Source organism: Syngnathus typhle, linkage group LG1 (genome assembly GCF_033458585.1).
Source record: "Syngnathus typhle isolate RoL2023-S1 ecotype Sweden linkage group LG1, RoL_Styp_1.0, whole genome shotgun sequence".
Classification (NCBI taxonomy): Eukaryota; Metazoa; Chordata; class Actinopteri; order Syngnathiformes; family Syngnathidae; genus Syngnathus; species Syngnathus typhle.
The window spans coordinates 13703913-13720282 of NC_083738.1; the positions used below are offsets into that span (position 1 = coordinate 13703913).

Sequence of the window (16370 nt, forward strand, 5' to 3'; positions counted from 1 at the left end):
GTGTTGCCATGGACACGCAACTCATAAGGGGTGTGTTGTATATACCGAGGGTCATATCTATGACATACAGTGACAGCCTGTAATAGTATTTATGTGGTTGTCGTTTGCAGAGTTATATCGTGTTTCTTACATCAATTGTTTGAATGAGGTACACAATTGCACAAACCATGTTATATTTTAACTCCACAACATTACATGAACAAATCAAAAGCCTGAAATGAATACATTTCTCCACATTTTACTGTACATCGGTCAAGTCACATTCATGCTTTACAAATAAGAAGTGGAACTTGTAACCGATTATTTTTTAATTTTCTCGAGCCTCCTCTCTTGTCTCGTGTCCTTGATTGTGTCAATACTCCCCAATTATAGAGTAAACAAATCGCAGGCGCTAGAACATTTTGTGTAGGCCAGAGAGAACCATTCCCTTTCAAAGACAGATAAATAAACATCATCTATAGTGGATGCAGTCACACATCGTAAGATGGCACCGTACGATCTTTTGCAACTCCTCCCTTATCTTTGTCCTTACCAAAGGAGAAAGAAAAAACTCCAATAGTCGGCTCTTCCCCGACTTCTCCTCCCTTAACAGCTGTGATGAGACAACCTTGCTGGCGATCTGTGTTGCTGCCAGGCAGTATGTTGGGAGAGGGAGTTGGAGTCCAGGTGTACAATGCCTCGCCCTCGGGACACGATGGTAGACCCTTGCTGAGGTAGCTGGGGCTCGGGCTGGCCGAGGACGGCAAAGTACGCTGACTGCCGTTCAAGCAGCCGGGGGGTTGATCATTGGAGCCTTTGCGTGAATGTCCGGAGGAGCTGAATGTTGAGGAACGGTAATTATATGAAGTCCACCTGGGACGTTTGCGCTGATGACACTGGCACCGCAGGATGCGAATGAAGGCCACTTTGAACTCACGGCTATAGCAAGGGTAGATGATGGGATTTAGGCAGCTGTTGAAGTAGCCCAACCAGAAGATCACCTTGAAGAGGACGTCAGGTGGGCGCAGGTTCACATTGAAAGAGCCTGCGCAATAAAACACAGAGCAAAAGATGTCATTTCATACAGATGCCACAGCATGTGCCGTAACTCACGCTATCTTTGTAACGTACATCAATGTGAGCGATGTACAGACAGAACAATGAAAAGTTCTTCCAATGGAAAACAGTGTAAAAAAACTGACCTGTGTATTTTATGTGACCTTTTTGCTTGCTAGTTTGCGACATTTAGTTTAGTATGGAAAAAAAAGGGGATAATACTTTGAACATTATATCCTTTTTCTGGAATGTCTTAAGTTAAAGTCAAATTAAAACTAACTCTGTGGCGTGTCAAGAAAAAAAAAAGAGAAAAATGTTACAAGTCCAAATATTGCTGGACCTGCACACAGTGTATAATCTCATGGGCTGCATCCTATTAGAGTGCATGTGTGGCCCATTGCATTTTAATGCCATGGCCTCGTTGTCCATAATTTAATCTTCCTCAGAAATCTGTCCTTATTTAAAGTGTTCATTTCCATCTGCTGGCAATGCTTTACTGAGAGTATCTCACCTGACGGAGACATTCTAAATGTTTTACAACTAGCTTCCATTGCATAAATTCTGTCTTGAGCAATTGGGGCCTGTGTCCAAGTCAAGCTGATGTAACTTTTTTTCCTACTAGCCCATAGATGGCAGCATTGACACAGAGACAGTACATAGTTAACATTACACAGATTACATCCGGAGTCTTGTTTGGACCAAACACTAGAGCACTGAATCAGAACAACAATGTGACATGAGAAACAGGAAGGCCACAGGAAATGTTTCCTTAATTGGCCTGAAAATTTATTTACCACATGTAAAGCATGCAGAACAATGCTCTTCCACTAGATAGCAGAAGGTGCAAATATACAGTTCAGTGAACCACCGCATAGTCAAGATTTGGCATTCAAGAATTTGGCTATTCTTGGATATTTTTTTGGGGGTAACCTAGCCTCAGTTATTTGCTGAAAAACTCACTCATTTGCTGTATTATGCTCCATCCTGTAGTATTTTAAACAACAACAATTTGATTTGAGCTGAGGAGCTCATCCATTTTGACAAAAGTGGTCTGTTGCTAACTGTAAAGGCAAAGTACAAATAAAACAATCACAGCTTTGTCATCAAAACCTAATTTGGACCACAACATACATCCAGAGGATACTATGATGAGGACATGACTAAGCATTTTGACTCAGTTATCCAAACACAATGACTTCTCACTCTGATAGCACTGACATGTTTATTTATTTTTGAGAAGGATTTGTAAGGATTTTGAGAACAAAAATGGGTTTTGCAGGGTACCCATGATATTTTTTCCATTTGTACAAATTGTTTTGAGAAACACCTGCTGTTCTGCAAATGTCAAATTTTATCTGAGAAATGTACCAAAGCAACTGTGTTCTGGCTTCATAGTGCTCTACATTTACGATGAGTAAATGCAGACCTCTGCCAAAATGTTTGTTGGATTTACTGTGTCGTGAATGAAAATGTCTGGCTCAGGCCCCAAATGTAATGAGTTCTTTCATTTAAGCTGTTACAGTCTTCATAAAATAACTGTCTGGGTAATTGCATTGCAATTTTACTATCAAATTAAATGAATGCTTGACCTCAGTAGAGGAGTTGCTAATGCAGTGATTATTTGAACCTAAGTCAAATTAATTGGGGCCTACACATAAAGTGTTTGTTGTTAATTTTTTTGTATAAAGCTCTTTGGTGCACCTCTCTCGAGTCAAGCATTTACTGTAATGTTATTGTGCAATAGCAAATATTATTACTATGTTTATGGTGGTGCCAGTTATCACTTATGTCAGCTTACGCAACATGAATTCCTTTGTGTAAAGTTGCTCTCGCTTATAGTTCTTCTTGTTGATGCTTGTCCATCTTTTGGAAATCAACAAATGATCGAGCAAACAGACAAATGAACAAAACAGACAAATAAATTCTCCATGTGCAAAGTCTAGGAAAATATATAAAAAAAGCCAAATCCACTCATGCAACACAGTTCGATTAGACTTTGCACCCGACTTGCGCTGTGCATGGAAATAGGGCCGATGGGTTATTCCTTTGACGGATTTAAAGTTTGTGACTTTACAAATTGCTCAACTTTAGGAGTATTGCACTGTGTTGGCTCTTGTGCCCCATCAGATTTCACTGATGTCATTATTGTGATGCCCACTCTTCCAAATGGAGTGAGTCTCAAATTCAGACTCGGGGTATTCGAGATAGCTTGAGGGTCAATGAAATGTCGTTTAAAAAAACAACAAAACAATTATTCTTCAGACCTTCAAATAGCTACCTATCCACTACCATAACGAATACAAACTCAGCCTTCTTACACGGCGATACCCCCTTAAACCTTAGCGAGCCTCCAGACGGCGTTCCAGCAAGCGTAAAGTTTGAACGATTTTCTGGAAAGAACTTTCTTAACAGCTGGAACGAACATTAGGACGCGTCATCTTGAGTCTAGTTAGTCTTCTTGTAGCACAATTGATCTATATTTTTTCTTTTCACAATACATCATGACAGAACTGGTTGACCCAGTGAGAATGGCCATTATACAGTGCACTTTACTTTTCCTATATTTTGATGTGGCAAAGCCATATACCAACATTGATTAAATAATAAATAAGGGCACAAAAAGCATACAGCTGTAAGAGAAGAAATTTGAAAAAGTTTAAAGAAGGATGAATAGTTTTAATGGGCACTGTACATCCAAAGCTGCTTGTACTGAATTTGGAAGCTGTTTCATAAGCATGCCCTAATTACAAATAATCCATCCTAATCTAAAGGGACAGAACTTGATTTGCTCTTCTAGGCTGCTCTCCAAAAACATCAACATGATGACATTTATGGAAAATTGGTTTTAACCTGTTTTATCAAGCGTGCAGCCCCATGACCCGTGGCCAATTTTACTCTCCACTGCTTTGTAACACAGCTTTTCGCTTTGCTCTTATACACACTTCTGATAATCCTTGGTGCACACAGCAACGCACGAACACACATGCAAATAATATTTCTTCTAAAAATGCTTTCGCACAGATAAAATTGATTCACACGTTCAACTGTTTCTGTCACATTCGGAAGCGCGCTGCTTGCACCATTGAATGCAAGCCTTTCACAGGACATTAGTGCCTGTTTGGGGTGTTAAAGAGCTTGCGGGCATAATGTGCCGTGAAGTAACACATGTATCCCCTGAGGACTAATGATTCCTCTACCACTAATGAGTATGACACAGCTCATTGAAAGAAAATAAAGAAATATGCTTCTTGTGTAGCATGTTCAAAACAATTTGTTAGCAGAGTTTTTTTTCCAGTTGGGGCAGACTTAACTGAACTGTTTATGCATTTGTCTTCCAGTGATAACGCGCGGATTATTGCGCCATGCAGTGTTTGATGTAAATTTTATGAATTTTGATGAGAGTCATATGTGGTTGAATTCTTGTGAATTAGAACAAAGTCAGCTTTTCTAGATTTTCACGTGTTCTCATTTTGTAGCATTAATTGCCTTTGTTACAGCAATGATGTCATCGTTTTATTAGTGTGAAAGGCCTTCACACTTATGTTATTATGTGTATATGTTTGCCATGGTTTCTGTTGGCGTCGCCCCTCCCCTCCTGTGTGCCCATGATTGGTGTGATCATTCTCACCTACCTCTCTTTACCTGTCGTGTATTTAAGTCCTGTCTGCCTCTCACGCCCCTTTTGGATTGTTCTTGTCTGTAGTCTCGGCTGTCGTCTTGTTTCTCGTCGTTTTGCCTCGTCTTTCTGTTTGGTTAGTTTCTCTGCAATTTGGTCTGTCGGTTACCCCTGTTTCTCTGCTTCTGTTATGTTAGTTTGCCGGTTCTGTTGGTTTGTTCCCCTGATCCTCCCTTCCAACTACCTTTTCCCTCATTAAACCCTGGTCAAGCTGCATTTGGTCGCCCAGCTCCACTCATTCCGTGACGAATGACTGCTTTGTGAGTATTCATTACAAAATTTGAGGCTAAATGGGTGTATCTAGTTTCAGGAAACCTGCCTTGAATAGCACTCCCTTAAATTTTTTTTTTTTTAGATATTAACATTTGCAGAACAAATTTTGCCACAGCTTATAGTAGGTGTAAAAAAAATTGCACTGATTCAAAATCTGATAATGGGCTACTTTTAACTTCTAGTGTCTAAAAGTTCAAGATTTATATTAACAGGTAAGTCAAATAGAAAAAGGAAACTGAGTTGTCTGCAGTACATTAAATCTATCTACCTACATACCTACCTTGTGGATATAGTACCATAATTTTCGGACTATAAGTCACTATTTTGGGCATTTTATGGCTGGTGCGATTTATAGTCCAAAAATTACGCTATACACATTTGAGCCATTTTTCTTTCTAGTTTTAATTGAAATGGAACATTTCTGTATCACTAACATCACAACAGCTGAATGAGCTGCATTTCTTTTTTTTTTTTTTTGTAAAGCTCAATTTCATGCAAGTTAAAAGTGGTCAGGAAGTCAGGTCGTGTGATGTCCCATCACACTGAATCAGTATGCTCCCCCAGAGATGGTGGCCAGAAATGCCCTCAGACGTTATTTGGCAGTTGGTCTGTCAGCTTGTTACACAAAGAGCACCCACTACTGTGTGCTCCGCGAAGTCTCTTCCCTCTTTAAATAACAACTCGAGTAATTGTTTCTTGCTTTTTACTTCTGACAGTGAATAACGGCGAAGCAATCCCTGCTGTGGGATACTGTTTTCTCAAACTTGAGGAAGACACACTGTCCACAGACACTGATGTGGTTTGCACATTTACCAATATAATACACTGCGACATTAGGTCATGACCTGATCTTACATAAGCTTCAGCCTTGGAATGCTTTTTACTCTGATTTTGTGGAGTGCACGATTCATCTCCTGGCAAACATTTACATCGACTTGTACTTGTTGAATGGGTGAATATAGCTAGAACTGACACAAGTGGCAATAAGCTATAAGATGACGCGTTAAGAAATTTTGTAAATGTCTTACTTGTGCACGTACTTACTCTCAAAGCAGGCATATGTCAATCTCAGAACGAAGGGCGTTTGGTGTTCTCGTTACAAGTAACCAAACATTTGCTCAAGCCAGTGCATTAAAACTCTCATAGTTTACGTTATATTAGGAGGTTGTCGATCTTAACATGTCCACTTGGTCGAAGTGAAATATCAATTGAAATAATTGAATTGAAATAAACTGTGAAGGTGCATATGAGCTGACATTGGCTTTAAATGTCCTATGTCCACCATATCAGTGCTCTCATAATTTACTGTTTGCCTGGTTGCAGTGTGGGAACTTGTCTAATGTATATTTCTAGCCAAATAAAGTCGGTTAAGCTTAATAATAGTAAATATAAAGTTTATTGGGAAATCTCAGGTTTTGGGATGTGAAATTAGAAAGTTTCAAAATAACATGATATTTATTTTGGAGGCGGGGCTCGAAGGCGAGCGTCTGGTGGCCGGGCCTCCGCCCATGGGGCCCGGTCGGGCAAAGCCCGAAAAGGAGATGTGGGTCCCCCTTCCCATGGGCTCACCACCTGTGGGAGGGGCCAAAGGGGTCGGGTGCAGTGTGAGCTGGGCGGCGGCCAAAGGCAGGGACCTTGGCGGTCTGATCCCCGGCTGCAGAAGCTGGCTCTTGGGACATGGAATGTCACCTCTCTGGCTGGAAAGGAGCCCGAGCTGGTGTGCGAGGCAGAAAAGTTCCGACTAGATATAGTCGGACTTGCCTCCACGCACAGTTTGGGTTCCGGTTCAAGCCCTCTCGAGAGGGGCTGGACTCTCTTCCACTCTGGAGTTGCCCACGGTGAGAGGCGTCGAGCAGGTGTGGGTATACTTATTGCCCCCCGGCTGGGCGCCTGCACATTGGGGTTCACCCCGGTGAACGAGAGGGTAGCCTCCCTCCGCCTTCGGGTGGGGGGACGGGTCCTGACTGTTGTTTGTGTCTATGCACCAAACGGCAGTTCAGAGTACCCACCCTTTTTGGAGTCCCTGGAGGAGGTGCTGGAGAGCGCTCCTTCTGGGGACTCCATCGTTCTACTGGGTGACTTCAATGCTCACGTGGGCAATGACAGTGAGACCTGGAAGGGCGTGATTGGGAGGAACGGCCCCCCCGATCTGAACCCGAGCGGTGTTCTATTGTTGGACTTCTGTGCTCGACACGGATTTTCTATAATGAACACCATGTTCAAACATAAGGGTGTCCATGTGTGCACTTGGCACCAGGACACCCTAGGCCGCAGTTCGATGATCGACTTTGTAGTCGTGTCATCGGATTTGCGGCCGCATGTTTTGGACACTCGGGCGAAGAGAGGGGCGGAGCTGTCAACTGATCACCACCTGGTGGTGGGTTGGCTCCGATGGTGGGGGAAGATGCCGGTCCGACCTGGCAGACCCAAACGTTCTGTGAGGGTCTGCTGGGAACGTCTGGCGGAATCCCCTGTCAGGAAGAGCTTCAACTCCCACCTCCGGCAGAACTTTTCCCAGGTCCCGGGGGAGGCGGGGGACATTGAGTCCGAGTGGACCTTGTTCCGCGCCTCCATTGTTGAGGCGGCCGACCGGAGCTGCGGCCGTAAGGTCATTGGTGCCTGTCGTGGCGGCAATCCCCGAACCCGCTGGTGGACACCGGCGGTAAGGGATGCCGTCAAGCTGAAGAAGGAGTCCTATCGGGCCGTTTTGGCCTGCGGGACTCCCGAGGCAGCTGACAGGTACCGGATGGCCAAGCGGAACGCGGCTTCGGCGGTTGCTGAGGCAAAAACCCGGGCGTGGGAGGTGTTTGGCGAGGCCATGGAGAATGACTTCCGGACGGCTTCGAGGAAATTCTGGTCCACCATCCGGCGTCTCAGGAGGGGGAAGCAGTGCAACGTCAACACTGTTTACAGTGGAGATGGCGTGCTGCTGACCTCGACTAGGGACGTCGTGTGTCGGTGGGGAGAATACTTCGAAAACCTCCTCAATTCCACCGACACGCCTTCCATTGTGGAGGCAGGGCCTGGGGACTCTGAGGCGGACTCTCCAATCTCTGGGGTTGAAGTCACTGAGGTAGTTAAAAAACTCCTCGGTGGCAAGGCCCCGGGGGTGGATGAGATCCGCCCGGATTTCTTAAGGGCTCTGGATGTTGTGGGGCTGTCATGGCTGACACGTCTCTACAGCATCGCGTGGACATCGGGGACAGTGCCTCTGGATTGGCAGACTGGGGTGGTGGTTCCCCTCTTTAAGAAGGGGGACCGGAGGGTGTGTTCCAATTACAGGGGAATTACACTCCTCAGCCTCCCTGGGAAGGTCTATTCAGGGGTGCTGGAGAGGAGGGTCCGTCGGGAGGTCGAACCTCGGATTCAGGAGGAACAGTGTGGCTTTCGTCCTGGCCGTGGAACAGTGGACCAGCTCTTCACCCTCAGCAGGATCCTCGAGGGTGCATGGGAGTTCGCCCAACCAGTCCACATGTGTTTTGTGGACTTGGAGAAGGCGTTCGACCGTGTCCCTCGGGAGGTTCTCTGGGGGGTGCTTCGGGAGTACGGGGTACCGAGCCAACTGATAAGGGCGGTTCGGTCCCTGTATCACCGATGCCAGAGTTTGGTCCGCATTTCCGGCAGTAAGTCGGATTCGTTCTCAGTGAGGGTTGGACTCCGCCAAGGCTGCCCTTTGTCACCGATTCTGTTCATAGTTTTTATGGACAGAATTTCTAGGCGCAGCCGAGGCGTTGAGGGTGTCCGGTTTGGGGACCTCAGCATCGCGTCTCTGCTTTTTGCAGACGACGTGGTGCTGTTGGCTTCTTCAGGCCGTGATCTCCAGCTCTCACTGGAGCGGTTCGCAGCCGAGTGTGAAGCGGTCGGGATGAGGGTCAGCACCTCCAAATCCGAGTCCATGGTCCTCGATCGGAAAAGGGTGGAATGCCCTCTCCAGGTCGGGGATGAGATCCTGCCCCAAGTGGAGGAGTTTAAGTATCTTGGGGTCTTGTTCACGAGTGAGGGGAGGATGGAGCGCGAGATCGACAGGCGGATCGGTGCAGCGTCGGCAGTAATGCGGACTTTGTACCGGTCCGTCGTGGTAAAGAGAGAGCTGAGCCAAAAGGCAAAGCTCTCAATTTACCGGTCGATTTACGCTCCTACCCTCACCTATGGTCACGAGCTATGGGTCGTGACCGAAAGAACGAGATCCCGGATACAAGCGGCCGAAATGAGTTTTCTCCGCAGGATGTCCGGGCTCTCCCTTAGAGATAGGGTGAGAAGTTCGGTCATCCGGGAGAGACTCGGAGTAGAGTCGCTGCTCCTCCACGTTGAGAGGAGCCAGATGAGGTGGCTCGGGCATCTCATCAGGATGCCTCCTGGACGCCTCCCTGGGGAGGTGTTCCGGGCATGTCCCACCGGTAGGAGACCCCGGGGACGACCCAGGACGCGCTGGAGAGACTATGTCTCTCAGCTGGCCTGGGAACGCCTTGGGATCCCCCGGGATGAGCTAGACGAAGTGGCTGGGGAGAGGGAAGTCTGGGAGTCCCTCCTGAAGCTGCTGCCCCCGCGACCCGACCCCGGATAAGCGGAAGAAGATGGATGGATGGATGGATGATATTTATTTATATATAAAATGTTCTAAATTGCTAACTTATAATTCTAGTTGCATTTCTGAGTTGTTTGATTCCCGAGCCACTAAAGTTCCAAGTGTTGTCAGTATACAGTATTTTTTTTTTTTCAGAATCATTTACCATTTCATAGTCTTACATATTCTTGCTCAAATGATCTCAAACAATGAAATGTGTTAAAACCAAGTTTATTATGGGACAATGCGTAAGTTTGATGTTAGTTGAATTTTAATTTAGTGAAGAACAATATTCACTAGTAATGGAAATACATTTGTGTGTTCCAAACAGTCAAACAAAAGTGTGTAAAATGCATTTCTTCAAAAATTACACCAACTGGAAAGCCCATTTGGACATTTAAAAAAAGAAATTGTGTTATAGTCAGTGGGCATGTTGATCAGTTGGGAAGCTTTGTGAAATTTGTTCTATAAGCTCTACGAAGTTTCATAAATTTGTTGTATTTTTTAACATGGAGCTTACATTACTTTTATTTGACTGAGAAGGATGAATGGACAGATAGTCAGATATTCATACTTAAAATGATGTGCAATATTTTACAAGACCTTTTAGAGATCATAGATTTCTGGACACTCCATTTGTCAGCAGCATCTGAGAGCTTTGTTCAAAAGTGTATCTGTTTGATTTAACCAGAGGGTGTCCACATGGCTGACTGCGGAGTTATTTCCTCGCATTTTCTGAATTCCCGCTACTAAAAGGCTCAGGGAGTACTGGAAGTGTTGACTTAAGTAAACCGTGAAAATTTGTCAAACTCCCGTGAACGAAGAATGTTGCTAAGTGGGAACGTAATAAGACAAGGGACTCTCTTAGCTGTATTCATTATATTGTTCATTGCAACAATTTCAAATTACTGCAGTGCATTGACTAAACAGTGGTGATATACCAAAGCAAACCTCACACACCAAAAAAAAAAAAAACATCCCCACACATAAAACTTTCATTCACAGCAAAATAAACCATTGCGCTCAGCAAGAAACTCACACTTGCACCAAAAACCCTCACACCCTCACAAATCTTTGTAACAAACTCTCACGCCCAGAAGTAAAGCTCACACTGATCAAAGAACATATCACTCTGACAAAAAACATTCACACAGAAACCTCAAAAACACCATGACTGCATGCTCGTCCTAACCCACTCACCCCCACGAATAGTATATTACTAAAACCCTCTCACATTCACTCCAACTCACACTCAACAATAAATCCCATGCTCACCAAAACGTTTTTTTGTGCCAACCTCTCACACATCACCCAAACCCCTCATCAATCTCCCAAAAAACTTTCTCATCCCATCAAATCCACGCACACGCGCACGCATTATGAAACGAAAACACGCTCACGCACGCACACATCCGCGCGCACACGTCAAAGAATTTAGACACGCACGTAAAAAAAGTTTCAAGTTATGAGGCACACATAAAGACATGAAAATGGATGCTGCAAGACAAAGAAAAAAAGGCTATAGTATGTTTTTTGCAGTCTCGGCATAAACGGCAGAGAAAAAGAAAGCAAGCAAGTTTGACGGCAATAACTTACCTATAGGGAGGGCGAGGAAAAAGGGCAGCCAACAAAGTGTAAACATGCCCACCACAACTCCCAGAGTTTTGGCCGCCTTCTTCTCCCGAGAGAACTTGAGCAGTTTGACCGCGAGGGAGCTTCTGGCTTGATGTCCGCGGCCCTTGCCGACGCAAGCTGCCGGCTCGTCGTGCACCTGAGAGCCCTTGTGGACCCTCAAGGTGAGCTCGCCGGAGTTCATCCTTTCGCGCATGACCCCGGCCTCCAAGTTCTTGGTGGTGCGTTTGGCCACGATATACACCCGGCAGTACATGGCCAGAATGACCACCAGAGGAATGTAGAAGGAGCCGAGGGAGGAGAACAGCGCGTAAAAGGGCTCTTCGGTGATGAGGCACACGGTGTCGTCCGGCGAAGGCGGCTGCTTCCAGCCGAGCAGGGGTCCGATGGAGATGACCAGGGACAACACCCACACCCCGAGCATGGCCAGCAGTGCCCGCTTTTCCGTCACGATGCCCGGGTACTGTAGCGGGTGACTCACGCCGATGTAGCGGTCGATGGAGATGACGCACAGGCTCATGATGGACGCGGTGCAACACAGCACGTCCACCGCCGCCCAAATGTCACAAAAGATCCTCCCGAACACCCAGCAGTCGAGGATCTCCAGGGTGGCCGACACCGGCAGCACCGTGGTGCCCAGCAGCAGGTCGGCAATCGCCAAGTTGATGATGAAGTAGTTGGTCGGGGTGCGCAGGTGCCTGTTGCACACCACCGAGAGGATGACGAGGATGTTGCCCGCGATGGCGAACACGATGAAAGCCCCAAGCACCAAGCCGAGCGGGATGGCCCGGCTGAGCTCCACTTCGGCGGGCTCTGTGTGGTTGCCCCCGGAGCTCTCATTTCGCCATAAAGTCGTGACATTGTCAGTGCTCACGCTCATTTTGACCGAACGGCTCCTCCATAGCAGGCTTCACATGTCCGGCGCGGCTCACTGCAACTCACCCAACTTGCATAGTTGAAATGCTCGCGTGAAGCGTCGTTCCTCTTCTGCTGCAGTCCTGCTGCTCGGTGGACAAGTGCGGCGGGGGCCGGGGGGGAGCATGTCACCCACTCACCCAACATAGCACCACAGGATGCTGCAGAACACCGTGCGTTCGAGGAGACTTTGAAGCCTATTTAGTGAAGTCCCCCCCCATGCCCGATTTGCGCACCCCCATTGTGGGAGGGCGCGTCCTCCAACAGGATTGTAATTTGTGTCCATGTGTGTATACCCGTTTCGGGCCGTTGCATAAACACTATCACGGAAATAAAGACTTAATATTCATCAACTTTGTTGACCCTTTATTAAGTGCAGTATGAAAAAAGTCTCACTGCACACCACCAACAAAAATTATATACACAGTTTTCTTGTGCTGTGAAGGAATACCATTTAGTAAAACATATCCGACTGCCACTACACGCCCTGTAGCTGAACAAAGTAAATAAATCTAAATTATTTGTCGAACCTGGCTGGGGAGGGACGCTCGGTGACACCCAAACTGAAAATGGCTGTCTGTATTCCACACCACTTAAACTGGACGAGATCTGAGGTGGACCACCTCCTCGCAGGCGCTGTCATGATGACTGAGAGCACCATTCTGCAGCTCTTCATTCATTTGACCATGGACATCCGCGTTACTTTTCTTTGGATTGATTTTATATTGTGTGTTCAATATTGCCCACTCTGCATCTGATGCAACCTGGTCATCCTTCTCAAGGTTTCTCATTTTTCCCCAGTTGGGGTTTTGTAAGTTTTTCCTTGCTGTCCTTGGAGTTAAGATGAGGGGATGTTGAGAATAATTGTCAACTGTGGCCACGTGAAGCCCTTTGAGATGTGTTTGTGATTACTAAGGGCTAGATAAATTGAATTGACTGGACCAATAAAATGGGAATGGATCATTTCCATTGGCACACCTGATGATCTGCCTCACAATCTACGATATTTTGTAGTCAAGAAAGTTGAGCCAAAGTCTAATGATGACTAAAGATACTACTCACCATTATGATGAATGTAGTTGTAATTAGTGGAAGCCCTATCATATTTTCCATTTTTTTCATCTTGTTTTCAATCACTCAGTGTGTTGTAAGATGTGAAACTAAAGTTAAATTTGAAAAACTGTATTATATAACTTTAATTACAGAACATAAGTCATACACAAGGCAATTCAAGGTGTTACATTATAAGAAGGCAAATAAAATCATTGCATAGCCTAAAGCATAGAAATAATCATTAATTAAATTAAGACTTCAGGCACTAGGATGTTTTCAATAAAATATTCAGTTGTGATTTTTCAAAAGGCAGAAGCTTGAAAATGGTTGGAGATAAAGGAAAAGAAAAAAGGAAAAGAAAGGAAAAGGCTGCTCAAAAATCAATTGTAACGCCATGGGCAAGGACGCCTATAACAACGGCAAAGCTTCAGCTACCTGTCACTGCTAATGGCCATTAGTTTTCCAAATCATAGCTGAAAGCAAATACAAAATAGGAAGAGTGTGGGACACCCGTCATCTTTTTAAACGAGAACAACTTGAAAACAGACACATTTACAGTCTGTATAAATGCTAATAAATATTTTACTGCAAGTTTGTTCCAGAGCTCAGACTCTTACTGTCATATTTTATTTCTTTTAAATTAAATGTAAAGACAATGTTGTGTTAAAATGTAAAGTAAATGTAATGATAAACGGATTGGATTAAACAACAGCATTTAAATATTAGGGCTTTAAGTGATCACATTGTTGAAGCTTGATTATCCATGAATGTATCTGTGTCGTAAAGATGGGTGGAGGTTCTCTTACAATTGGCAGAAGGTTGTAGCTTATGCAATTAAACTTCTGTGCAATATTGGATTCCTTAAATCCTTTCTGACAGAATCCCTCAGAAACTGACCCTAATTTTGTCAGCTTTGGTTCATTTTTAGTGATTGCATACAGTGTATTTACATGAAAATAAAACAAATGGCAAAATAATGCAAAAATATTCTTTAAAAGTCAGACAAGACGTGGTGCTCAAGTGTTGTAAAAAGTAGCTTCAAGCTTGTCTTTTTTTTTTCTTGGAATATGAGAATATATTTTTTGAACCACTGACTGTCTCTCTAACTTGAGTAAGTGAAGTTTTATTTTAGCGCTAAGTGGCTCCCCATGATATAAAGCAAACATTTGTTTGAGTCTTTTCCAGATGCTGTTCATTGACCCTTTTTGGTTTCATCCTCCATGGATACATGACTTTTTTTTCTTTTTTTTTGCTGTGAAAGGTTAAAGGAGAGCAGTTAGAGCATCTCTTAGACCTTTAAACCATATGTTCAGCACAACTAATAAAGCTAATTTAGTGAGTGTGTGTGCGATTTAGCTATAAATAGCAGATGGGTTCCTTCTCACACATTTGCAGTCGGTGAACCTTACAGGACAAAGTGATCAGATCGCTGCCATTTATCGTGTACACGCTATCGTTCTGCTGTGAGGATGCGACAGGAAACTGAATAATTATGGCCAGCGGTGGGTGTAAGTCATATAATTTGCAAGTCACTCTTGCAAGTGTCCACTCTTAGCCTTCAAGGAAGTCTCTATTATTTGTGGCAAAAGCAAGTCGAGTCGAGTACCTACTAAATTTCAAGCAAGTTGACTCCGTTCATTTGGGATAAGCAATTACATCAAATGTCAAGCTGCCCAGTTTTGCTCAGTCACATCATACATTATATTCGCACAGGAGCCACTTTGCACTCAGAATCTGTACTCAGTATCTAACTCTTGAATAACTTAAATACTCTTACATATTTCATAAGTTGAAGCCAAACTGTACTGTATTTGTAATTAATCATAACTTTTGGACAAACTATGTGAGATTTCCTGTGGCGCCCTGGATGATCCCTCACAGTACAATCATGTGCCACGGCAGCCAGGCTGGCAATGACTATTTGAGTATAGTAACATGTCATGTGGGGGTTACATTACATGACCAAGTAGAAATGGTCAGCTGGTGACATCTCCCTTAACAGAAATGCAAGTCTAGCTCTTTCATTATCAATATTTATGTTGGCGTTGGACCCAATTATGGTTGTGATTCATCACTTACATTTGATAAATCAAACTCTTTGGCTGTCCTTGCCTAGGAGGATCACTCCTGCACAATCAATATGTCGGGGCAGCTTGTTTAGACAAGGTAGCAGTGTGAGAGTGTAGTTGGGTGATGAGCTAGGCGGTTTTGAGTCCTTTGACAGAGCTAAATTTTGTGGCTGTGGGCGACCTGGCTTGAGCCCAGTGAGCTCAACACAATGCTGCTAAGTGGACTTCTCTGCAGTGGAGAGAGACCCAGTCATTAGTTGATTGTTTCTGAGGACGTTTGAGGACAGTGACAATCGTGACTTAAACATCCGGGTTGTGTTTCTGTCATGAAATGTGTTTTCTGTTTAGTCCAAATACTTTCCAGCCTGAAAAAATAGATATATTCGTAAAAGGAAAATTTCTTTTTCAATGCAGCGGCAATCATAAGTCTGTAGCTTCGCGTCTGTGTTCATTGTGTGCATGATTCAGGACAGATGTGGAACAAATGGGGCTGGCATTGCTAGCATTAGAAGTAATGAGATAAATTAGTGTTTCAGTTTTTTTTGTTCCTCTAAAAGTTGAGTTGATGGCACCCAAAAAAGCTTCCTGCATGCTACATGAGAATACTTTCATATGCTTCCTTTTTTGTCATGGACCATTGAGAAGATTAACAGGAGAAATGTTGAATGAAATGCACCGTACTTGTGTCGTAGGTGAATTTAAGCATGGGCCTGTGCGTTCAGAAATGCATATTATTTTATTTCATGCACATTCTGGTGTGATTGCATGGTAGCACTGGTTGTTCAGTCGAAGCAGCCAGGAGTGTCCCAAGTTAGAAAAGCTCGGTGAAACAAATGCGGTCATCCCCATACGTTTGACGGTGAGTCAAATCTTGTTTTATACTACTTTTTCTGATTCGATTTTCATATTTAGGATTTGTATTGGTTGATGTAGTAGTTTGCTGTAATGAGCAGATTCATCTGATTTCATTTTCTAAACCTCCCAAACTTTGGTATACAGCACCTGGCCATGGGCCAGTTTACTAATTTTATTTTTACATGTTGATTTATTTTCCCATAAGAGAAAAGAGCTTTTAGTATGTAATGCAAGTATGTAAAATATTATTTTAATATGCAGGCAGACACATTTAATGACCAAGACCAAGAAGTAAAAA

The 16370-nt window shown here is 44.3% G+C and overlaps 1 protein-coding gene across 1 annotated transcript; it reads right to left on the reverse strand.

The window, feature by feature from the left end:
• Positions 1-156: 156 nt before the first annotated feature.
• Positions 157-12342, reverse strand: LOC133157363 (alpha-1A adrenergic receptor-like). The gene is made up of 2 exons (XM_061283851.1): positions 11145-12342; positions 157-1024 (listed from the first exon to the last, which is right to left on the reverse strand). Exons 1-2 carry the CDS (start codon positions 12058-12060, stop codon positions 471-473), a joined length of 1470 nt encoding a protein of 489 aa, XP_061139835.1. The 5' UTR covers positions 12061-12342; the 3' UTR covers positions 157-470.
• Positions 12343-16370: the final 4028 nt, after the last annotated feature.

What these genes read in the sequence shown, in the direction of transcription:
- LOC133157363 (XM_061283851.1), bottom strand. Translation starts at nt 12,060, where the DNA reads ATGAGCGTGAGCACTGACAATGTCACGACTTTATGGCGAAATGAGAGC. An exon ending in TTTCCTCGCCCTCCCTATAG is followed by an intron (nt 1,025 to 11,144) that starts GTAAGTTATTGC and finishes TTTATTGCGCAG; the next exon opens with GCTCTTTCAATGTGAACCTG.